At 48.9% G+C, this 25,838-nt stretch overlaps 1 protein-coding gene across 1 annotated transcript in view; it reads left to right on the top strand.

The window, feature by feature from the left end:
* LOC147091072 (mucin-17-like) overlaps positions 1-25,838 on the top strand; it is an 80,132-nt gene that overhangs the window by 40,516 nt on the left and 13,778 nt on the right. The window contains exons 3-8 of the mRNA XM_085977157.1: positions 8,129-8,247; positions 14,032-14,090; positions 16,216-16,337; positions 22,899-22,961; positions 23,658-23,820; positions 24,506-24,670. Coding sequence (XP_085833283.1) covers positions 8,129-8,247; positions 14,032-14,090; positions 16,216-16,337; positions 22,899-22,961; positions 23,658-23,820; positions 24,506-24,670 — 691 coding nt within the window. The remainder of the gene's footprint in view (positions 1-8,128; positions 8,248-14,031; positions 14,091-16,215; positions 16,338-22,898; positions 22,962-23,657; positions 23,821-24,505; positions 24,671-25,838) is intronic.

Raw genomic sequence — 25,838 nt, 5'->3', positions numbered from 1 at the left:
AGCTGTTACGCAACTTAATCACTCCAGCCGAACCGATGGACAAGAATTTTGAGGAGATTGTTGATACCCTACACTGCCAATTCGAGGCAGGACTGGCAGATTCTTTGCAAGACAAATTCATCTGCGATCCCCTAAGTGTAGAAACACAAAAAAAGGTATCTTCTGGAAAAGATTTAACACTGGACAAGGCTTTCAGTGCAATAGGAGCGGCAAAGATACAGCAAAGGCCACAGGACTTTGGCACCCATGAAATGACACGGGGTTTCGAGAGATGTTATCGCTGCGGCAGATCCAACCATGACCAGAGGGATTGCTGGTTCAAAGAAAAAGCATGCAGGCGATGCGGAAAGATGGGACACATTCCACGTGTATGCCGATCTGAAAATAAAAAATCCACTAACGGGAAAAGAATCAATAAGGAAAAGCACAGAAAGGTACAAATGATGACGGACAGTAGCTCCAAAGACCAGAAGAGCGATAGCGACTCCGGGAACAAGAGACTAAGCTCTCTCAAATTACATAATGTAATTGCCAATAAAGATTACCAGACCATTTGGGTTACCCTCATAATAGCAGGGTCCCCAGTTAAAATGGAGCTAGATACAGGATCAGCTCTAACCGTAATAAATCGATGAGATTACGAGAGGCTACTTTCGCATATACCTCTAAAAGACACATCCATTATCTTAAAAACATATACGGGGCAGAAAGTATACCCCAAAGGAAAAATAAAGGTGCCTGTGGTATACAACGGCAAAGAAATACAAAAGTTGTATTTATACATTCTACAAGATGGTGGTCCACCGTTGTTGGGACGTGAATGGATAAGGAAGATACGTTTAGACTGGCACTCCATTCAGGCACTGACAGTGACCAGTAAGGAAAAAAACAATGATGACATCATACCTGAACGATTAAAAGACATCTTGGCCAACGCCAAAGAAGTGTTTCAAGAGAAACTAGGAACCTTGAAAGGCATCACCGCCTCAATAAAAGTGAAGGATGCAGCAATTCCAAAAATTTTTAAGGCAAGACCGGTTGCCATACGCAATACGTCCGGCAGTCGAGGCAGAGCTGGAGAATTTGGAAAAGGCAGGCGTATTATCCAAAATAGATTGGAGCGAATGGGCAACACCCATCGTTCCAGTCATGAAAAAAGCATTGAAAAATAACTTTGAGGAACAGAGAAAAATTCGCATCTGTGGGGACTTCAAGGTGACTGTAAACCCGGTCCTTCACACGGTACAGTATCCTCTTCCAAGGATAGAAGATATTTTCGCTTCACTATCCGGAGGAAAACGTTTCACAAAAATTGACTTGGCACAGGCATATCTACAGATGGAGGTTGAGGAGACCTCTAAAAAGTATCTCACAATAAACACACACAAAGGCCTGTACCAGTACAATCGACTGGTTTTTGGAGTAGCATCAGCTCCAGCTATCTGGCAAAGAGCTATGGAGCAAGTCCTGCAAGGGATTCCGGGGACTCAGTGTTACCTAGACGACATCCTTATAACAGGAGAAAACGACAACGAGCACCTTGCCAATTTGGAGCAGGTGCTCACTAGGCTGAAAGAACGGGGCCTACGAGCAAATCGCCCCAAGTGCGAATTTTTCCAAAATCAGATATCATATTGTGGCCACATAATTAATAAGGAAGGGTTGCATAAGTCACCTGAAAAAATTGAAGCAGTTATAAAAGCCCCAGCACCTGAAAATGTTTCACAATTGAGGTCATTCCTGGGATTAATAAATTACTATCATAAATTTTTACCGAACTTATCGACTATTCTACACCCTCTTAATGATCTTCTACACACAGGAGTGATTTGGAAATGGAACGAAGACTGTAAACGTGCCTTCCATAAATGTAAAGACTTAATCACATCCGAGAAAGTTTTGGCTCATTACAACCCATCACTACCAATCAGACTGGCGTGCGATGCATCCCCTTACGGCATAGGAGCGGTATTGTCCCATAGATTCCCTGATGGCTCGGAACGGCCGATAGCTTTTGCGTCACGCTCATTGAACTCAGCTGAGCGTAACTATTCCCAAATAGACAGGGAAGCACTCAGCCTGGTATGGGGAGTGAAGAAATTCAACCATTACCTACACGGACAAAAATTTACCTTGCTGACTGACCATCAACCCCTCATCTCCATATTCAACCCTAAGAAAGGTGTCCCCATTATGACGGCACAAAGACTACAGAGGTGGTCCCTTTTTCTAGGGGCACACCAATACAACATTGAATACAAAGGGTCAAAACAGCATGGGAATGCTGACGGGTTATCGCGTCTGCCGTTGCCAACGATAGAAGAGGCACCTACAGTAGACCCAGTAGAGATATTCCACTCTACCATAGTGGCATGTCTACCGGTGACAAATTCTGCCATTGAAAGGGAGACGAGAAATGACCCGACTCTCTCACGGGTCTACGATTTAACAATGAAGGGATGGCCAGCACATGGCGAACCACTGTTGCCAGCATTCTCACAAAGAAGAGAACAGCTGTCAGTGTGCCGAGGAACCTTGATGTGTGGATCCAGAGTGGTGATTCCACCCAAACTCCAGGATAAAGTGCTAAAGGAGCTTCACGAGGGGCATCTGGGTGGAGTGAAAATGAAGAACCTAGCTAGGGCGTTTGTATGGTGGCCAGGTATCGATGGAGACATCGAAGACATGACCAAGAGCTGCCTAGGATGCCAGAAGGTCCAAAATGCTCCGCCACAGGCCCCTCTACATCCATGGGAGTGGCCCTCATCTCCCTGGCAAAGGGTGCACATCGACTTTGCTGGTCCATTTATGGACTCAATGTTCTTAATCGCAGTTGATGCACACTCCAAGTGGCCGGAGGTAATAAAGATGTCCTCCACCACCACGGAAAAAACCATCACAGTATTAAGGACCATATTTGCCAGGAATGGGCTGCCAGAACAGATATGTTCTGATAATGGACCGCAATTTGTGTCCGAAGAATTCAGAAAGTTCTTAAAGAACAATGGGGTAAAGCACTACACGTCCGCCCCATACCATCCCGCCACCAATGGATTGGCTGAAAGGTTTGTCCAGACCTTTAAGAAGGCCATAAAGGCCATGGGTAATGAAGACATAAAACTTCAGCACAAGGTGGATAACTTCTTATTTGCCTATAGGAATGCCACACATATGGTTACAAACCAAACTCCCGCCATGATGTTCTACAATAGAAACCTAAGATGCCGGCTGGATTTGGTCAAGCCCAACATCCGAAGGGACGTGGAGAACCGGCAGTTTCAGGGCATGAATGAAAGGCCAACTAGGGCCTTCCAGATAGGCCAACCGGTTTTGGCCCGGGACTACCGTACCGAGAAATGGCAGCCTGGAACTATCTGCACACGACTAGGACCACTGATGTATACCGTGGACATCGGAGAAAGCATAATAAGGCGCCATGCGGACCAAATCATCAAGTCATCCGAAAAGGGACAACCTACACCACCACGCTATACATCTAACGATGAAGTAGAGATACCCATATCTACCTCCGATCCGGTGATACTGGAACCCGATGAACCCGACACTGGCCTTCAAGCCGAATCAGCCTTGCCAGAAGAACCTACTACACCACCAGAAACTACTACACCCCCGAGGCGTTATCCGGACCGAGTCAGGAAGCCTCCTGAGAGACTAACTTATAATTAATTAATACAGCAATGTATATTATTTTGCATATAACATGTAATTAATAATTACTTAAAATATGATGTACTAGTTAGCTAGAAGGGGAGGAATTGTGGTGTATGTGCCTTTTAAGAGCAATTGTGGTGTATGTGCCTTTAAGAACCCCAGGTGTGCGTAATGCCGGTAATTGCCACTTGGGCTATATAAGCCTGTGTATTGTTTATATCCTTTAGAGCCCCCCCCCAGACTTGCTTAGTAAATACCTATGAACCAACTCCTGTCTTCAGTGTCTTTATCTACACACGGACACTACAACACCGGTATATAAGCACTGTGCAGTAATCTTGTATTCAGTGTAGTCCCTACCTCCAACCAGTAAAGACCTGTTTTATTGTTACTGATTAAGTCTGAGTATTAATTGCTTGAACAACTCACAGACTTAACACCGGTAGTGGCCACTCGGGCTATATAAGCCTGTATAGTGTCTTGTATCTGTTAGTTCACCTCCAGACTTTGTTCAGTAAACACCTGTTAAACCAGCTCCTGCATTCCGTGTCTCCATTAACACACGGATACAACAGTTACTGGTAGACATTCCACTATGGTTGAGTGGAACATCTCCACTGGGTCCACTGTAGGTGCCTCTTCTACTGTTGGCAACGGTAGACGCGATAAACCGTCAGCATTTCCATGCTGTTTTGATCCTTTGTATTCTATGTCATATTGGTGTGCCCCTAGGAAAAGGGACCACCTCTGTAGCCTTTGCGCTGTCATAATGGGAACGCCCTTTTTAGGGTTGAATATGGAGACGAGGGGTTGATGGTCAGTCAACAAGGAAAATTTTTGTCCGTGTAGGTAATGGTTGAATTTCTTCACTCCCCATACCAGGCTGAGTGCTTCCCTGTCGATCTGGGCATAGTTACGCTCAGCTGATTTCAATGAGCATGACGCAAAAGCTATCGGCCGCTCCGAGCCATCAGGGAATCTATGCGATAATACCGCTCCTACGCCGTAAGGGGATGCATCGCACGCCAGTCTGATTGGCAGTGATGGGTTGTAATGAGCCAAAACTTCCTTGGACGTGATCAAGCCTTTGCATTTATGGAAGGCACGTTTACAGTCTTCGCTCCATTTCCAATTTACTCCCATTTGCAGCAGTTCGTTAAGAGGGTGCAGAACAGTTGACAAGTTTGGTAAAAATTTATGATAGTAATTTATCAATCCCAGGAACGACCTTAATTGTGAGACATTTTCAGGTGCTGGGGCTTTTATGACCACTTCAATTTTATCAGGTGACTTATGCAACCCTTCTTCGTTAATTATGTGGCCACAATATGATATTTGTTTCTGGAAAAGTTCGCACTTGGGGCGATTTGCTCGTAGGCCCCGTTCTCTCAGCCTAGTGAGCACCTGCTCCAAATTGGCAAGGTGCTCGTTGTCGTTTTCTCCTGTTACAAGGATGTCGTCTAGGTAGCATTAAGTCCCCGGAATCCCTTGCAGGACTTGCTCCATAGCTCTTTGCCAGATAGCTGGAGCTGATGCTACTCCGAAAACCAGTCGATTGTACTGGTACAGGCCTTTGTGTGTGTTTATCGTGAGATACTTTTTAGAGGCCTCCTCAACCTCCATCTGTAGATATGCCTGTGCCAAGTCAATTTTGGTGAAACGTTTCCCTCCGGATAGTGAGGCGAAAATATCTTCTATCCTCGGAAGAGGATACTGTACCGTCTGAAGGACCGGGTTTACAGTCACATTGAAGTCCCCACAGATGCGAATTTTTCTCTGTTCTTCAGCTTTATCATTATTCAGCGTTTTCTTCATGACCGGGACGATGGGTGCTGCCCACTCGCTCCAATCTATCTTGGATAACACGCCTGCCTTTTCCAAATTCTCCAGCTCTGCCTCGACTGCTGGACGAATTGCGTATGGCACCGGCCTTGCCTTAAAAAACTTGGGAATTGCTGCATCTTCCACTTTTATTGAGGCGGTGACGCCTTTCAAGATTCCTAGTTCCTGTTGAAACACGTCTTTGGCGTTGGCTAAGATGTCTTTTAATCGTTCAGGTATGACGTCATCATCATTTTTTTTCTTACTGGTCACCGTCAGTGCCTGAATGGAGTGCAAGTCTAAATGTATCTTCCTGATCCATTCACGTCCCAACAGCGGTGGACCACCATCTTGCAGAACGTATAAATACAACTTCTGTATTTCCTTGCCGTTGTATACAACAGGCACCCTTATTTTCCCTCTGGGATATACTTTCTGCCCCGTATATGTTTTCAAGATAATGGATGTGTCTTTCAAAGGTATATGCGGAAATAGCCGCTCGTAATCCCGTCGACTTATGACGGTCAGAGCTGATCCTGTATCTAGCTCCATTTTAACTGGGGACCCCGCTATCGTGACGGTAACCCAAATGGTCTGGTAATCTTCTTTGGCAATTACTTTATGTAATTTGAGACAGCTTAGTCTCTTATTTCCAGAGTCGCTATCGCTCTTCTGGTCTTCGGAGCTGCTGTCCGTCATTATTTGTACCTTTCTGTACTTTTCCTTATTGATTTTTTTTCTGTCAGTGGATTCTTTGTTTGCAGATCGGCATACACGTGCAATGTGTCCCATCTTTCCGCATTGCCTGCATGCTTTGTCCTTCAACCAGCAGTCCCTCTGGTCATGGGTGGATCTGCCGCAGCGATAACATCTCTCGAAACCCTGTGTCATTTCATGGGTGCCAAAGTCCTGTGGCTTTTGCTGTATCTCTGCGGCTCCTCTTGCTGCTGCTTCGTATGATACAGCCATACTGAAAGCCTTGTCCAGTGTTAAATCTTTCTCAGAAAGTAGCCTTTTCTGTGTTCCTTCACTTAGGAGACCGCAGACGAATTTGTCTCGAAGAGAATCTGCCAGTCCTGCCCCGAATTGGCAGTGCTTTGACATCTTTCTTAATTCGGTGAGGTAATCAGCGTTACTTTCATTCTTGTGCTGATTCCTCCTGAAGAATTTGAATCATTCCGCTATCAGCAGCGGTGTTGGGTTTAAGTGCTCCTGTAGGGTATCAACAATCTCTTTAAAATTCTTGTCCATCGGTTTGGCTGGAGTGATTAAGTTTCGTAACAGCCCGTATGTCCTTGCGCCCATTAGATTTAGAAGTACCGATGCCTTTTTATCATCCTCTATTTCATTCGCTGTGCAATATACCTCCACTCTTTCCACATATGTGGTCCAATCCTCTACATCACTATCGAAAGCAGTAATATTGCCAGTCTTAGGCATCCTGAAAAAAAAGGGCGCCTCCCGCGCTTTCCTTTCTTCCCTGCCGAGAAAAAATGGTGCCTCCCGCGCTTTCCCGCCGCTGCTGACAACGCTGTTCTCCGCGGTTTTTATTTATACAGATATTTTTAATAATTGGAGACTCGTTCCCGCCGGACTCTCTGGGACTTTTCCCTCCCTCTGCTTGGTCCGAACGCCGACCTGCTTTGCAGCGCTGGCCGTCTTCCGAGTGCTCCACCCTCCGTCTCCGTTTGCCTCCGCCTTCGCTGCTCGGCCCCGCTGCAGAGCCAGCCGATCGAGCCCCAGCCCGCCGCCCAGGAAGGATTATTGCAGTACCTGCCACCAGTCCGGCTAGCTGGTGAAACCAGAGTTTTTTCTTTTTTTTTTCTTCGACCTTCGTCTGAGGAATCGATCTCCTTGAGGTGCTGCCGAATTGCAGGTAAGTCCGTTTCCAATTCGTCGCCACTGTTGTATCCGTGTGTTAATGGAGACACGGAATGCAGGAGCTGGTTTAACAGGTGTTTACTGAACAAAGTCTGGAGGTGAACTAAAAGATACAAGACACTATACAGGCTTATATAGCCCGAGTGGCCACTACCGGCATTACAGTACACAGGGGCTCTTAAAGGCACATATACCACACCTTAAGAAATGTAGGAAAAGTTTACACCAGTTTCACTGTGATCCCTAATTTGGAAATCAGTAAAAACTGATTTTAAAAGCTTCTAAGAAACTCTATTATCGGCTGGCAGTTTGACTGCTGGCTTGAAGCACTTCTGCCTTTTGCTGTGGTGCTCTGGTTCCACCTCTGAGGTATGTCTTTGGCAAGTTATCTCCAATCTTCTTTATCGACAGGCTTCTGTCCTTGACTTCTAACTAACACCTTGCATCTATTTCAGTATTACATTCTACCTCCTACGCTTCTACTAACTTGTCATAGAATCATACTGCACAGAAGGAGTTCCTTTGGCCCATCATGCCTGTGCCGGCTCTTTGAAAGAGCTATCCAATGAATCCCACTCCCCTACTCTTTCCTCACTAACCCTGCAAATTTTTACTTTTCAAGTATATATTCAAATCTCAAAGTTACTGTTGAATCTGTTTCCACTACCTTATCAGCCAGTACATTTCAACAACTCACTGAGGTAAGATCTTGCCTGATGAATGATTAATGAAACTGTATTCTGATGTTCTACAGATACTGTTGAAGCCAGCATCAACGTCTCTGTCAGAATAACGAACCAACTGTATTCTAACAAACTGAAAAACAACAAGTCAATCGAGTTCAAAAATTTCTCACGTGACTTTAAAAAACAGGTTGGTGCCCAGAACTGCACGCTATACTCCAACAGTATCAGTCTTGTATCAGTTCAACATTGCTTTCATGTTCACTGCCCCTATGTATGCAACCTCATTTGACTTTTTTACTACCTTTACTGTCTAAATTCGCCCAGTCCGTTAAAGAACTTAGGCCTAGAAATTCAGTTGGTTGCGCCAGCCGCTAGCGCCTTAAGAGGGCGAGAAGTGGGGCGCTAAGCGGCTAGCGACCGGTCGCGGCGCGATCTGTGCCTCTCGCGAAATTCAGTAACGATTTAGCAGCGGCGCAAAACCTTTGCGCGCGCTCAGCTGCGCGCGCAGATCCTGACGTCATTTCATGGTGCAACACCCTTTGTGCGCCCCGAACCGGAAATTCAGTGGTGCCGGCCTATTGTGCGTCTGGCGCCCCCGGCGACTGGTAAAGGGGAACGGTTCCCAGTCGCTGCGGGGCGCGGGGGGCACTAATTAAAGGGGACTCCTATTGCAGTATAAATGTCAGCCATTTTGCTCCACTCCTTCTTTGTGAGACACTGATATTTGGAGAGAGACAAAGGGAGAGAGCTTTCTGGTTTGAATCAACACTCGCTCAGGTACTTCTGGCTTCAGGCCAGAGCTTTGCACTTGTAATTAACTTTCAGTGCCATAGCATTAATTCGATACATCTAATGGGGGCTGCAATGGATGCAAACGTTGGCTTACTGCATTGCGTTCAAAGGGCTCAGAGACGCCGTGAGAGACTGCCAGTCATGGCCAGACGGAGAAGGGCCAACAGGCGTCGGCACAGGAGGCCTTACCCACCCAGGGTATAACGCCAGCAGTTCTCATATCTGAACATGTCTGAGGAGCAGTGTGTTCGGAGGCTGCGATTCAGAAGGGAGGTGGTCACAGAGATCTGCCACCTGCTTCAGAGAGATCTGCAGCCACAGCCGAGGAGCAGGACGTCTCTGTCGGTGGCAGTGAAGGTGACGGTGGCTCTCAACTTCGATGCCACCGGCTCATTCCAATCCGCTACTGGGGACATTTCCAACATCTCCCAGTTCGCGGTACATTGCTGCATCCGCCAGGTGACCAATGCCCTATTCAGAAGGAGACGTCAGTTCATCTCCTTCCCCATGACCCTCGACAAGCAGCAAGAGCGTGCAATGGGATTTGCAACATTAGCGAACTTCCCAATGGTGCAGGACGCCATTGACTGCACGCATGTGGCTTTGCAGGCACCTCTCCAGAATGCCGAGGATTACCGCAACCAGAAGGGCTACCATTCGCTCAACGTGCAGTTGGTGTGTGACCACAGGCAGCTCATACTAGTTGTCAATGACCGCTTTCCAGGCAGCAGCCACGATGCCTTCATCCTGTGCCAGACTTCTGTGGCAGACCTTTTCCAGGCCCAGCCTCACCCACGAGGATGGCTTCTCGGGGACAAAGGCTATCCTTTGTGCACCTGGCTGATGACCCCGCTCCGTGCGCCCAGCACCCCTGCAGAACAACGATACAATGACAGCCATCAAGCAACCAGGAACATCATTGAGCACACAATCGGCATGCTCAAGCAACGGTTCCGCTGTCTGGATTGTTTCGGGGGAGCCCTACAGTACTCGCCTGAGCGAGTCTTCCATTTCGTTGTCGTGTGCTGCATGCTGCACAACCTGGCTATCCGCAGGACTCAGCCACTGCCAGCAGACATTGGAGGACCACCAGAGGAGGAGGAGGAGGAGGAGGCCCAGGATGGGAGGGAGGCAGAAAGTGCAAGGGCCGTCCGTCTGCGGCTTAATGCAACTCGGTTCTAGGCCCCCTCTCAGGGAATGGCTTGTGCCAATGAAGGAAGATGAATGTAGCCGCTCCGCAAGCCCTCAGCCGATCAAGGCAACCAATACTGCCAAAAGCAAACACGCACAGTGCGATTAAAGAAAATGTTTTACTCTTATAACTCTGTGCCCTTCCCGCATGACAAACTAATTCAGAGAAACCCCCCAAACAAAAACACACCAGTCTCGGCCTTTATATATAAAAAAGAAATACAACAGTCTCGGCCTGTTTATAAAAAAGAAATACAACAGTCTCGGCCTGTTTATAAAAAAGAAATACAACAGTCTCGGCCTGTTTATAAAAAGCAACAAAATTGGCCAGACCTTCTACTTTTTCACCTGCGAGGATGATCCGTCTCGCTTCCGGGCATGGCCCCTACCCGCCCTGCAGCTCCTCCTCAATGGGACCCCAGTGGCTGCAGCAAGGCTGGGAGAAGGCTGCTGAGGGTTAGTTGGTGAGACAGCAGATGCCCTTGGGGGTCGGCCTGGACCAGCTCTGGGCCTGGAGGGCCCGGCTGCGGACTGCTCCAACTCAGCTTGGGCGGCAGCAGTCTGTCCTACGGATGGTGGCAGCTGCAGTGGAGGAGTGACAGTGTTGGCTGTAGGAATGCTGCCAACCTGACAGAGCACAGGCACTCCCTGGTCGGCTGATTCACTGGCACTCGCACGGGCCAGCACTGCAGCATGCGCAGCAATCTGCTGAAGCACAGACTGCTGGGCTGCTGCGGCGCGGCGAGTGCCCCGGCGATGCCTGGCCGAGCCAGCGAGTGCGGCAGCAGTTAGTGCCCGTGTGGCCCTGGTCTGTGTCTGGATGACACCAGCCAGTGAATGCACGGCACGACTGAGCACTTGGCTGGAGGCCATCTGTGCTACCGCGAAGTCCTGCAGACTCCTGGCCTGTGCTGCCCCGAATTCCTGCACACTCCTTGCCAGTGACTCTATGGAGTCAGGCATCATTGCCACTGCAGCCATGAGCTCAGTGTGCCTGCGCTCAGCCTGGGCGCCCATTTCTGCTAGGAGCCGCACCTCCTCTGCGCTCACTGTAGCAGGACTGGAGGCCACACTCAACCTCCGGGGAGAAGGCCGCCGAGCTTCCCCACCTCTCCCGCGTTGCTGCAGCCCGCTGGTCCCCGGAGCATCACTCTCCTCCGACACTTGCCCCCTGCTCCCCTCCAGGGAAGACGCGTCCCCAGCATGGCCATGGGCTGCCTCGGCCGAGGGTGTCCCTGATGGGGCAGCTTCCTCTTCCTCCTCCTCTAGGTCTGAGTCCGACACAGTGCCAGCTTGAGGGGCTGCCTCCTCACCTGGCGAGTCACCATCTGAAAGCAGGGAGGCATAAGAGTTGCTTTAGAGTGAGGACATGACGGCAGCGAGGGAGGCATCAGTGCTGCTATGCACTGCATTGGTTCGATAGTGGCAAAGGATGCTGACGTGAGGCGCGGGTGGAAAGAGAGAGGTCCAAAAGGTGAGGACCTTACCATTGGTGCCCAGAACAGGGTCGGCATCTCTAGTCGCGACGGGGCCAATCAGCCGGCCTGCCATGATCTGCTCCACTCGCAGCTCTAGGTCGCTGAGATGCTTAATGTCAGGACGGCCTCCCCCGGTCTGGCGCTGCTGTCTCCGGTTGTGCGCCAGCTTGCCCTGCAAGAGAGAGGACGGCCTCTAAGTACAGTGTGAAGCCCTGATCTTGCCTGCACAGCCTCCCATGGTGGAATAGCCCTGGCAGTGTGAAGCCCTGATCTTGCCTGCACAGCCTCCCATGGTGGAATAGCCCTGACAGTGTGAAGACCTCATCTTGCCTGCACAGCCTCCCATGGTGGAATAGCCCTGACAGTGTAAAGCCCTGATCTTGCCTGCACAGCCTCCCATGGTGGAATAGCCCTGACAGTGTATAAACTCCTGAATATGCAAGTGCTTTTCATGACAGTCCCATAGCTGCTGGATGAGGGCTGGGCAGCCGGGCTTTCACGTCCCTTTGACCATCAACTGAGGAGCACATGCAGGGATGAGGAGGATACTGGAAAGGGTACTCACCCTGACAACCCGAGTGAGGTCGTTGAATTTTTTACGGCATTGGAGGGGAGTCCTGGGAACCACGCTGTTGGAGGCGACCCTGCTTGCCACCTCCCTCCAGGCTTTCTGATATTTGGAGGGCAGCGGCCTCCTGCCACCTTCAGGGAACAGAACATGGTGCCTGCGCTCAACTGCGCCAACCAGCAGCCTCAGGTCACCCTCGCCGAAGCGCTGCGCTCTCTCCTTTGGCTTCTCCATTCTCCTGGGCGTGGAGCAAATGAATTAGCACTGTTCAGGCCTTCCCTCAGGGCTGCAGTGTGCAGGGCGTGGTAGCCAAACAACTCCACCCTCCCCCTTTAAGTGCTGACCGGCGCCTGACTGTCTGCCTTCAATCAATAACTCGCCGCACCTGCGCTGCACCCGCCCTCGGTGGTAGCGCCCCGGATCGCCGGCTTAGCGCCTTATGATACTCGTGCATCGCCTGCTTTAGTGCTGCAGCAACCTCTTGGGGCGATGCAACTGAATATCGGTGAAGGCGGCGCTAAGTTGCACCGGGCGCAAAGTTTTGTGACCGCCCGGCTGTAGCGCCCCAAACTCGGCTATACCGAATTTCTAGGCCTTACTATTTAGCGTATACTTCCAGTAGCTTTTCTCTTTCCCCAAGATGGACTAAGTCACGTTTCTCTACATTGAACAGCAGCAGCCAACTATCCATCTATCCACTAAACTATCTAAGTCTTCCTCCAATCTTCTTTTATTCCTTTTCCTGGTTTGCCACTAATTTGCTATTAGCATACTCCAATATCATTCCTTTTGTGCCTAACTCCAAATCATTTATTACAACAACAACTTGTATTTATATAGTGCCTTCAAAGTAATAAAACGTCCCAAGGCGCTGCACAGGAGTATTTTAAGACAAAACATTTGACACCGATCCACATAAGGATAAATTAGGGCAGATGACCAAAAGCTTGGTCAAAGAGGTAGGTTTTAAGGAGCGTCTTAAAGGAGGAAAGAGAGATAGCGAGACGGAGAGGTTTAGGCAGGGAATTCCAGAGCTTAGGGCCTAGGCAACAAAAGGCATTATGGATTATTATGGATAGAAAAGAAATGAACTCCCATTCAAAAATAAAATCTAGTTACCCTACCTCTCTCTAGCCACCTCTCTATCAATGCAACTGCATTTCCTTTAATATCACGTACCATAATTTGCACTGAAGTCTCTCTTGTGGCCCCTTATCAAATGCCTTCTAAAAATCTATAGATACAACATCCAACCCATTCCCGCTCTCCACACACTGTGGTTTTCTGGGGAAAAAATCAATTACAAAAGTCAAGTAGACCAGGCCTTTCCAAATCCAAGGTATTGTCCCCAACTAACTCATTCCACTCAAGTGCTCAAATGTATTATGGACTCAAGATTTACCCTTAACCGAGGTAAAGCTGGCCACTATGCTTTTTGCCCCTTTCTTGAACACTGGTCTTATATTTGCCACCCTCCAATCCTTTGGCATAATTCTCATTTCCAAACCGCCCATGTCATCGGTGTACCTGGGGTACCTACTGAGTGTGGGGGCTTAGCATTAACAAAAATGGGCTCCGTTTCTAGGAAGGCAGCTCTCCTTACAGCAGTTGATTGCTTCGCACCAGAGGTGGGACTGCCGGAATTTTCAGCGGGTGATTTCACCCTTCCCAGTCCCAGCCCCACCCGGGATTTCAGGCTGCAAGGGGGCGGAGACGGGATCTTCCCACCACTGTGGTGCCCCCAGAAAACCCAACTCACCTTGAATGGGGGGGCGGGGGCGGGTGCGGGGCACAGAGACACTGCATTAATAAAATCCTCCCCCATTCGTCACCAATCTTGGCCCCGAGTCTGCCACATAGATTACGGATTTTTGGGGGGTCACTAATGTACAATTAAATACAGGAACATTCACAGCTCACCCTCTCTCTCTCTCTTTTTAAGATGGACATCATTTATAAAGACATAAAGGGATACCAGGACGTGAAGATTACAAGCATAAGGTAATATCATTTCAGCTTGTAGCCCCCCGGGCTGCTTCAAAAGACTTCTTAGTCAAGAACTGTACATTGTCATAACCAATGTTCCCTCTAATTTTTTTTGGGTGCATGGAACGGGTTGTGGGGCCCATTCAAAATTCTGCGCATGCACGCTTCTTTACATGGTGAAGCCAGCAAGCGGCTTGCGTGGGGCCTCGAGACCGCTGAGCTGCCGCGTGGCCTAACAGGAACATTCTCAGTAAAGGAAAGTAAGAGCTCGTATTTTGCAGCTTTCACTTCCTCAGGAAGTCCCAAAGCACTTCATCTCACTTTTGATGTGGCGTCACTGTTATAATATAGGCCAATACACACACACAGCAAGGTCCCACCAACAACAGAAAGCTTTTGATTCATGGATAACTATTGGCCAGGGCACAGAGGCAATCTCCCCGGCTTTTCCTCCAGTAGATGCCATGGGATCCTTTACTTCCATAGGCATACGGGGCCTCGGTTTAATATCTCATCCGATGGACGACACCTCCGACAGTGCAGCACTCCCTCAGTAACTGCACTGAAAGTGTCAGGCAAGATTTTGTGCTCAAGCTTCTGTGGTGGGGCTAGAGCCCATGACCTTCTGATTTCAGAGACGAGAGTGCTACTCACTGAGCCGAGCTTGTTCGAAAGCGAAAGGCTGAGGCTTGCTGCAGCATTTCACACAGATCAGATGCTGCGGGAGTGCTGCGTTGTCAGAGGTGATGTACTTCAGATGAGACATCAAACCAAGGCCCATTTTTGGTTCTGGATGTTGAAGAACCTCTGGCATTATTTGGAATAACAAGTCGTTCTCCAGTATCCTGACCAATATTCCGCCCTCAAAATCAATTTAATTGGCCATTCATCCCATTTCTATTTGTGGGGCTTTGCTGTGTTCAAAATGGCAACTGTGTTTTTCCAACACAACAGTCAATGCTTTCAAAATAAATCACTCCATATGAAGCCCTTCCAGACCTTTCTGAGAAACGTTGTTCCCTGGACACTTACTGGAGTTCTGACTCACTCGGGCAACTGTATCATCGCACTACGGTCAAATATAAGAAAGGCAGGGTGGTGGTCAGGTGGTTCTGGTACTGAGCCAACTACCCAGAAGTCAGGTGTTCAAATCCCACCATGGCAAATGTGAAATTGAATTTGATCAATCTGGTCGCTTGTGAGCTGGCACCGTGAAAGCTGCCGCATTGTTCGAGAAACCCAAACAGTTCACTGGTGTCCTTCAGGGAAGGGAAACTGCCAGCCCTTCCCCGGTCTTGCTTACGTGTGACTCCTCTCCCACACCACGTGGTTGACTCAATGCCCTCTAAATAGGCCGAGCAAAAGTCAATCAGTTGTAAAACCAATCACCAGAGAACCCAAGGATGGGCAATGAAGGTGGCATCGACCACTTCCTGAGAACAGGCCCGTTTAGAAAACAAACACTTCCATTTCAACAATGCCTGATCAAGAGTCCCAGCAACACCTTTACACGTTTCACAAAGAACTACTCTGAAACTGCTTGAATGTTGGGAAGGTGACCTCGGTGTCAGTTTGGCCAAGCGGGTTGCACTCTTGCTAATGAAGAGTGTCCCATGCTCAGGTCCCACAGTCCAACGCTCACGTAGTGTACAAAGACAGAGCTGATGAGGTCTGAACCTCAGCTTCCAGCTCCCTGGACATTAAAGATCTCATGGCGCCATTGAAAGAGAACCAGAGCATTGTCCTGGCCAATATTCCTTCCCTTAGACGACACAAGCCGTTTCTTTTTAACAGCTATCCAGCCATGCCCTTCATTGTTTGTAAGCCAGGCGCCTGAAATTTCATTGGGTTTAAATCACCTTCTGTTGTGTATGTAATATGTGTGCTACTTTGAACCTATGGACAGGACTGCACTACTTGTTGGGCGTAGTGATACGCAGTACCACTCCTGGCCATAGGGGTATAAATAGTACTGTGGGTACTGATCCCCCTCAGTTCCCGCCTGTGGGCATGAAGTAAAGACCTATGTGTAGTCCATACCTCCAACCAGTAAAGACCTGTTTGAGTTATACGTTTAAGTCTTTGTGTTAATTGTTCAATACAATACACATACTTAACACCTTCCTATTTTGCCCCACAGCAATGGCAGCATCATTGTTGATCATGATGTAATTGTCACCAGCACAACAGACTTTTCTGACTTCCTCACTGACACGGTTCACAAAGTTGAAGAAAAGCTGAAAAGTACAAATTGCACAGGAGGTAGGAGTCAAACTTGAAGGACCAAGTGTCTGAGGTGCTCGTTTTTAAACTCTGTGTAGAGGAAGCTTTTGTACGTATGTAATCCGTGCTGTACCTGCCCTGGGAGTGTTTGGTGGGACAGTGTAGAGAGAGCTTTACACTGCATCTAACCCGTGCTGTACCTGCCCTGGAAGTGTTTGATGGGACAGTGTAGAAGGAGCTTTACTCTGTATCTAACCAGTGCTGTACCTGCCCTGGGAGTGTTTGATGGGACAGTGTAGAAGGAGCTTTACTCTGTATCTAACCAGTGCTGTACCTGCCCTGGGAGTGTTTGATGGGACAGTGTAGAGGGAGCTTTACACTGTATCTAACCCGTGCTGTACCTGCCCTGGGAGTGTTTGATGGGACAATGTAGAAGGAGCTTTACTCTGTATCTAACCCGTGCTGTACCTGCCCTGGGAGTGTTTGATGGGACAGTGTAGAGGGAGCTTTACTCTGTATCTAACCCCGTGCTGTACCTGCCCTGGGAGTGTTTGATGGGACAGTGTAGAGGGAGCTTTACTCTGTATCTAACCCGTGCTGTCAGGGCGAGGTTGGTTCTGGACCCAAGTGCAGAGACGAGGCTTGAGGCAGGTATAAAGTTCAAACAAAGTACTTTACTTAATAAACACAAAGATACAATTACACTTTAGAAGCTCTAACAAGCAACCACTTGGCACAAAGGCTTATCAAGACTGAGCACAGAGAAGGGGAAAAACAGAACTAATATACTACAAATCACAGGTGAAACTCATAAGCCCAATAACAGTCAATAAGGGATTTAACACAGGGGTAACCACTCATGAAGGTGCCACCTAGGGGTTACTAGGAGAACTAACCGGCACCCTCACAGGACCCCCTCCCCTAGGAACGGCTCCTGACGTTCCTCCTGGACGAGCAGGGTGGCGACGGCGAAAATCCCTTATGAGTTCCAGATCCAAAATGTCCCGGGCCGGAACCCAGGAACGCTCCTCAGGACCGAAACCCTCCCAGTCAACCAGGTATTGGATGCTCCTCCTGACCCGGCGACAATCAAGGAGACGACGGACCGTGAAGACTTGCTGGCCGTCGATCATACGGGGCGGGGGTGGAGGTCTAGCCGCAGGAACCAAGGGACTAGTAAGTACCGACTTGAGGTGAGAGACATGAAATGTGGGATGTATCCTCATCGATCGAGGAAGGAGGAGCCGGTAGGCCACCGGGTTTACTTGCTCCAAAATCCTAAAAGGTCCTATGAACCGGGGAGCCAACTTGTGGGACTCTACATGGAGCGGAAGATTCTTGGTAGACAGCCAGACCTTCTGTCCGGTCCGGAACCGAGGAGCTGGGCGACGGTGACGGTCGGCCTGTACCTTCTGCCGAGATGAGGCAAGCTGCAAGGCGGATCGGACCCTCCTCCAGGTACGACGGCAGCGTTGGACTAACCCCTGGGCAGCCGGCACTCCTACCTCCCTCTCCTGTTCCGGGAAGAGTGGCGGTTGGAAGCCATATTGGCACTCAAAAGGCGAAAGACCAGTGGAGGAGCTCTGAAGGGTATTATGTGCATACTCTGCCCAGACCAGGTACTTGCTCCAGGAGGAAGGATTGGAGGACACAAAGCTTCGTAGCACCCTCTCCAGATCCTGATTAGTTCTCTCAGTCTGGCCGTTAGATTGAGGGTGGAACCCTGAAGAGAGACTGACGGAAGCCCCCAGGAGGGAACAAAAGGACTTCCAAAACCTAGATGAAAACTGAGGACCACGGTCAGAGACAACATCCAGGGGCAAGCCATGGAGGCGGAAGACGTGTTGGACAACCAGCTGGGCGGTCTCCCTGGCCGAGGGAAGCTTGACAAGAGGAACGAAGTGAGCAGCCTTTGAAAAGCGATCAACCACAACTAGGATGGTGGTGAATCCTTCAGATGGAGGTAGCCCGGTGATGAAATCCAGGGCGATATGAGACCAGGGACGGCTGGGAATAGGCAAGGGATGCAGGAGACCAAGCGGAGGTTGTTGGGATGTCTTGTTCTGGGCACAGACGGGACAAGCGGAGACAAAGGTCCGGGTGTCGGCTTCCATAGCGGGCCACCAGAACCTCCTTTTAAGAAACTCGAGAGTCCGACGGATCCCAGGATGACCCGTCAATCGAGAAGAATGGCCCCATTGAAGGACCTGGGCGCGCACTCGACTGGGAACATAAAGTTTATTAGGAGGGCCTCCTCCGGGATCGGCCTCCTGACGTTGGGCCCTTCGCACCACAGTCTCAATCTCCCACACGACGGGAGCCACGATGCAGGAACTAGGGACGATAGGTTCCGGAATCCGGTCCTTTTCCGAGGGGTCAAACTGGCGAGAAAGGGCATCCGGTTTGAGGTTCTTAGACCCTGGGCGGTACGACAGGAGAAAGTTGAACCGGTTAAAGAAGAGTGCCCACCTGGCCTGCCGGGGGTTGAGGCGCTTAGCGTCCTGAATATATATCAGGTTCTTATGGTCGGTCCAGACGACAAAAGGATGTTCTGCTCCCTCCAACCAGTGTCTCCACTCCTCCAAGGCCAACTTAACTGCCAAAAGCTCCCTGTTGCCGACATCATAGTTACACTCAGCTGGCTTCAGGCGACGGGAGAAGAAGGCACAGGGATGAAGTTTTTGGTCCTTGGGGGAGCGCTGGGACAGGACAGCCCCAACTCCAATATCCGAGGCATCCACCTCTACGATGAAGGGCAAGGCGGGATCGGGATGTATCAGAATGGGGGCGGAGGTGAAGCGTTGTTTGAGCTCCTGGAATGCCCGTTCTGCTTCAGAACACCAGCTAAACCGTACAGGCGAGCCCTTGGTCAATGCGGAGAGGGGCGCGGCAAGGGAGCTGAAGTTACGGATGAAGCGTCTGTAAAAGTTGGCGAATCCCAGGAACCGCTGAATCTGCTTAACCGACGTGGGACTCGGCCAGTTCAGGACGGCTTGAACCTTACTCGGATCCATCTGGACGCTTCCACCAGAGATAACGTAGCCCAGGAAGGTGACCTTAGTGACGTGGAATTCACACTTCTCGGGTTTGACGAAGAGACGGCTCTCCAAGAGCCTCTGCAACATCCGCCTGACGTGTTGGACATGCTGCTGGGGGGACTTCGAGAAGATGAGAATGTCATCCAAATAAACAAACACGAACTGATTCAGCAGGTCCCGGAGCACGTCATTGACCAGAGCCTGGAAGACAGCAGGAGCATTAGTGAGACCAAAGGGCATGACAAGGTATTCCCAGTGACCGCTCGGGGTGATAAAGGCAGTTTTCCATTCATCCCCCTCCCTAATGCGGACCAGGTTATATGCATTGTGGAGGTCAAGTTTGGAGAAGATGGTAGCTCCCTGTAGCTGCTCAAACGCTGAGAACATTAAAGGGAGAGGATAGCGGTTCTTAATCGTAATTTTGTTGAGCCCCCGATAGTCTATACAAGGTCTGAGACCGCCATCCTTCTTCTTTACAAAAAAGAAACCTGCACCCGCTGGGGAGGTGGAAGGACGAATGAAACCTGTGGCGAGGGCTTCTTTGATATATTCCTCCATCGAAACATTCTCAGGACCAGAGAGAGAGTAGAGCCGACCCCGAGGAGGGCTAGTGCCAGGCAGGAGATCAATCGCACAGTCGTAGGGCCGGTGTGGGGGGAGTATAGAGGACCGCCCCTTACTAAATACCGCATGGAGGTCCGAATACTCAGGAGGCACACGAGCAAGATCCAGCTGATCGGCTGGCTCGGGAGAGGAAGGACGAGGCAGACTAGGGAAGACCTTGAGACAGTTAGGTGAACATGAAGGGCCCCACTCCAGCACCATCCCAGTAGTCCAGTCAATATGAGGGTTGTGGAGAAAGAGCCACGGGTGTCCAAGAACGAGAGGAAGCTCAGGGGAATCTCTCAGGTGAAACTGCAGCAACTCTTGATGTCTCTCCCCCACTTGGACATGTAACACTCCAGTGATATGATGAATGTGCCCAGAACCAAGGGGTCTGCCATCAAGGGCCATGACTTGTAAAGGCTTATCCAGGCAGGAGAAAGGAATTTTCAGTCTGTGCACCAGGGTACGGTCAATAAAACAACCCGCGGCCCCGGAGTCAATGAACGCCTGCAGATTGAACTGCTTTCCCTCCCAAGAGAGACGAGCAGGAATCAGGGTTTGGAAGACAGAAGGGGTTTGATCAATCCGTATCTTCCCAATCCTCCTGGCTTGTTCCTGGAGCTCTGGGCATGTGGCTCTGAAATGACCAGACAGGCCACAGTAAAGACAACACCCCTCTCTCAATCTCCTCTGTCTCTCAACCTGGGAGAGCAGAGTTCTGCCGAGTTGCATAGGTGTCTCTTCCGTGCTAACAGGTGGACTCGGGGGTACTTGGAAACTCCTGGTCAGATCCGGAACACCAGACGATTTCACCCTTGTGGAAGTAGTGAATCTCCTCTCTCTAGCATGCTCCCGGAGGCAGTTATCCACTCTGACAGCAAGGGAGATGAGCGTGTCAAGGTCCTCCGGGATCTCTCTGGACGCTAGTCCATCCTTGATAGTTCCGGAAAGGCCGTAAAAAAACATGGAAAGAAGGGCCTCGGTGTTCCAGCGACTCTCCGCAGCGAGTGTGCGGAACTCAATGGCAAAGTTGGCTACGCTGCAGCCGCCCTGGCAGAGATTCAAAAGTCTCTTAGCTGCCTCCCGTCCACTCACAGGATGGTCAAAGACCTTGCCCATCTCAGCGGTGAAATCGACAACATCAAAGCAGACCGAAGATTGCTGCTCCCAGATAGCGGTAGCCCAGGCGAGAGCTTTTCCCGAAAGTAGTGAAATAATGAATGCTACCTTAGAGCGAGATGAATGGAACATGGAAGGTTGAAGTTCAAAAACCAGGAAGCACTGGGTCAGGAAGCCACGACACTTGCCTGGATCACCATCATAGCGCTCCGGCGCCGATAGGCGAGGCTCTCAGTAAGTCTGGCGATCGGCGACCGGTGGGGTAGCACCCAAAGGAACTGACCGAAGAGGAACGTCCCGAGCAGAAGCCACAGCAGCTAGGTGTTGAATGGTCTGAGTCCACGTATCTACCTTGTCCGAAATGCCTTGGAGAAGTTGCTCAAGGCGGCCGAGGAAAGCACCCTGAAGGGAGAGAATAGAACGAAGTTCCTCCATCACTGCTGGGTCCATACTGGCTCAGTCTTGCTGTCAGGGCGAGGCTGGTTCTGGACCCAAGTGCAGAGACAAGGCTTGAGGCAGGTATAAAGTTCAAACAAAGTACTTTACTTAATAAACACAAAGATACAATTACACTTTAGAAGCTCTAACAAGCAACCACTTGGCACAAAGGCTTATCAAGACTGAGCACAGAGAAGGGGAAAAACAGAACTAATATACTACAAATCACAGGTGAAACTCATAAGTCCAATAACAGTCAATAAGGGATTTAACACAGGGGTAACCACTCATGAAGGTGCCACCTAGGGGTTACTAGGAGAACTAACCGGCACCCTCACACCGTGCTGTACCTACCCTGGGAGTGTTTGATGGGACAGTGTAGAGGGAGCTTTACTCTGTATCTAACCTGTGCTGTACCTGCCCTGGGAGTGTTTGATGGACAGTGTAGAAGGAGCTTTACTCTGTATCTAACCTGTGCTGTACCTGCCCTGGGAGTGTTTGATGGGACAGTGTAGAGGGAGCTTTACTCTGTATCTAACCCGTGCTGTACCTGCCCTGGGAGTGTTTGATGGGACAGTGTAGAGGGAGCTTTACTCTGTATCTAACCCCATGCTGTACCTGCCCTGGAAGTGTTTGATGGGACAGTGTAGAGGGAGCTGTGCTGTACCTGCCCTGTGAGTGTTTGATGGACAGTGTAGAAGGAGCTTTACTCTGTATCTAACCTGTGCTGTACCTGCCCTGGGAGTGTTCGATGGGACAGTGTAGAGGGAGCTTTACTCTGTATCTAACCCGTGCTGTACCTGCCCTGGGAGTGTTTGATGGGATAGTGTAGATGGAGCTTTACTCTGTATCTAACCAGTGCTGTACCTGCCCTGGGGGTGTTTGATGGGGACAGTGTAGAGGGAGCTTTACTCTGTATCTAACCCGTGCTGTACCAGCCCTGGGAATGTTTGATGGGACAGTGTAGAGGGAGCTTTACTCTGTATCAAACCCGCGCTGTACCTGCCCTGGGAGTGTTTGATGGGACAGTGTAGAGGGAGCTTTACTCTGTAGCTAACCTGCGCTGTACCTGCCCTGGGAGTGTTTGATGGGGACAGTGTAGAGGGAGCTTTACTCTGTATCTAACCCACGCTGTACCTGCCCTGGGACTGTGTGATGGGACAGTGTAGAGGGAGTTTTACTCTGTATTTAACCTGTGCTGTACCTGACATGGGAGTTTTTGATGGGCAATGTAGAGGGGACTTTGCTGTGTTCCATTTCATAGCACTAATATCACTCGCCTTAGTCAGCAGCAAATTCAGAAAAGAAAACTCCAAGTCCAGCACAGTTGGAGTATTTATTATCCACTGATACTTCATGATAAGAAGTGATTCACATAATCTTGCATTCTAAACTGCAGCTGACTGCGATGGATTCGCATTCGACACTAGCCATGCAACAGTGCAAGACGCCGTTGTGACTGGTAAGGGGTGCAATCTTTTTACTGTTATTTATAATGTTGCAGTATTAATGTTGTGTTCCTATTAATGAATAACCTGTTAGGAAATATAAATCAATATATCTGCGCACCTTTTTTAATACTTTTGACATTTTGCAAATACTGTTTCCACTGACGGGTGAGTCGGTAAGCAGAGGACACAGATTTAAGAATATTGGGAGCACAACCAGAGGGGGAGAGGAGGAGAATTTTTTTTACGCAGTAAGTTGTGATCTGGGATGCGCTGCCTGAAAGGGCGGTGGAAGCACATTCAATAGTAATTTTCAAAAGAGAATTGGATAAATACCTGCAAAGGAAAAATTTGCAGGTCTATGGGGAAAAAGCTAGGGAGTGGGACTAATTGGAGAGCGCTCTTTCCAAGGCACAATGGGCCAAACAGCCTCCTTCTGTGCTGTAAGCTTCTATGATTCTAAATGTGACTGATACATACTAGATGTGAGACGTCTATAAAATATTTTAAATGTTATGTCTGCACGTACTTGCTGTCTACAAATCCTTACTTCCATTTGTCACGATTTTGCCAGACTTTTTGCACAAACTTTGTACAAATGTAGAAGTGGGAATTGATATTGTAAACAGTTGACAGGGAGTGATTGCAGATGTGAGATATTTAATGTATTAGAGCTCGATAATAACTTGTACTTATTTTACTATCAACAGATACGTGTGCTTCAAAGGTTCCCGAGAATTTAAAGCAGTATTATAAACTGGTTCTGACCAATACCAAGGCCATATGTGCTTCATTATGTAATTCAGCAAGGAACGACTCTGTGAAATGTGGGAATGGAAAGTGTGGAATGAAAAGTAATGGACCCATATGCTAGTAAGACTGAACAATCAACTAAGCCTTGCTTCTCATATCCTTATATACCTTTATAGCCCCGTTATAGTACACTTCAGTGCAGTACTGAGGGAGTGCTGCACTGTCGGAGGTGCCATCTTTAGGATGAGACATTAAACCGAGGCCCCCACCTGCCTTCTCAGGTGGATGTAAAAGATCCCATGGCCACTATATCAAAGATGAGCAGGGGAATTCGCCCCGGTGTCCTGGGCCAATATTTATCCATCAACCACCGTCACTAAAAACAGATTTTTAACTCATTATGTCATTGCTGCTTGTGGGATCTTGCTGTGCGCAAATGGGTTGCCATGTTTTCTATGGTACAACAGTTCCTATACTTCATTGGCTGTAAAGCATTTTGGACGTCCTGAGGTTGTGAAAGGCGCTATAGAAATCCAAGTGTTTCTTTCTATAAAGTATCATATTAGCCACTAATGTCCTCTAATTGAATAATGTGGCTCTAACTGAACAACTAGCCTCTACCTGACCCAGGAAATACAGCCATTACACTGTGGAGCCTCAAAAGGGACATGCCAAGTTAAGCATGCAATAATACATTGTGTGTTACATGGTATGAATCTCCTGTCCTCAGAACCTTGATGTACCATGAGCAATGGAATGGGATGTCTGCTAGTAATGGTAGATTTTTCTCTTCACTTCTTCCCAGCTGTGACATGACTCAAGACTACTGGTACTTTGGAGATTTCTGTAACATCCGGATTCATAAGAACGGTTTGATCGGTGGTTTATCAGTGACAATGATCCTGCTTATTCTGGGCGTTTTGGCCCTCACAATCTACCAGGTGAAGTTGCGAAAGGTCATGAGAAAAAGGTACGGTAAAATATGACCATCTAAATGGCTTTGTATCTTTGCCTTTCCTTGTAAAACTAAGTCGAATAGATCTTGAAAAACCCTGACAATAAAAAAAAGATTTAACAGAAACGCAAAGGGGGAAAAATTTGTCCCCTTAGCGCCGCCCGTTAGTGGCAGTAGATGGTGCTAATGCGACATTGAGAGCTGTAATGACAGCTCCTGTCAATCCCAGCGGCACATTCCAAATCGGGACCCCTGTAGCGCTGCCGGTAACAGCGATCGCCGGGGACTTCAACACCATGGAGATTGTGATGTCAGTATGTAACGCTCACTGAACGCCCGATTTGCCGAATTGCTTCTCGACGCTTACCTCAATGCCTGGAGTTAACAACAACATGGAGAGCTGGTGTGCAGCACCAGAAAGCCGGCTCCAGGGACGTTATTTAAGAACATAAGAAATAGGAGCAGGAGCAGGCCATTCGGCCCCTCAAGATCATGGCTGATCTGATTTTGGTCTCAACTCCACTTTCCTGCCCGCTCCCCATAACCCTTGACTCCCCTGTTGCTCACAAATCTATCTATCTCAGCCTTGAATATATTCAATGACTCAGGTTCCACAGCTCTCTGGGGTAAAGAATTCCAAAGATTCACGACCCTCTAAGAGAAGAAATTCCTCCTCATCTCCATCTTAAATGGGCGACCCCCTATTCTGAGACTATTCCCCCTCATTCTAGATTCCCTGATGAGGGGAAACATCCTCTCAGCATCTACCCTGTCCAACCCCCTCAGAATCTTATATGTTTCAATAAGATCACCTCTCATTCTTCTAAACTCCAATGAGTATAGGCCCAACCTGCTCAACCTTTCCTCATAAGACAACCCTTCCATCCCAGGAATCAACCTAGTGAACCTTCTCTGAACTGCCTCTAATGCAAGTATATCCCTCCTTAAACAAGGGGACCAAAACTGTACGCAGTACTCTAGGTGAGGTCTCACCAGCGCCCTATACAGTTGTAGCAAGACTTTCCTACTTTTATACTCTATCCCCCTTGAAATCTTGCTGCACCTACATGTTAACTTTTTGTGTTTCATGTACAAGGACACCCAAATCCCTCTGTACCGCTGCATTCTGTAGTCTTTCTTCATTTAAATAATATTTTTCTTTTCTGTTCTTCCTACCAAAGTG

Source organism: Somniosus microcephalus, unplaced genomic scaffold (genome assembly GCF_052327205.1).
Source record: "Somniosus microcephalus isolate GS21.2 unplaced genomic scaffold, FLI_Smic_1.0 unresolved_chr4, whole genome shotgun sequence".
Lineage (NCBI taxonomy): Eukaryota > Metazoa > Chordata > Chondrichthyes > Squaliformes > Somniosidae > Somniosus > Somniosus microcephalus.
This window is presented reverse-complemented; position numbering and strand designations above follow the sequence as displayed.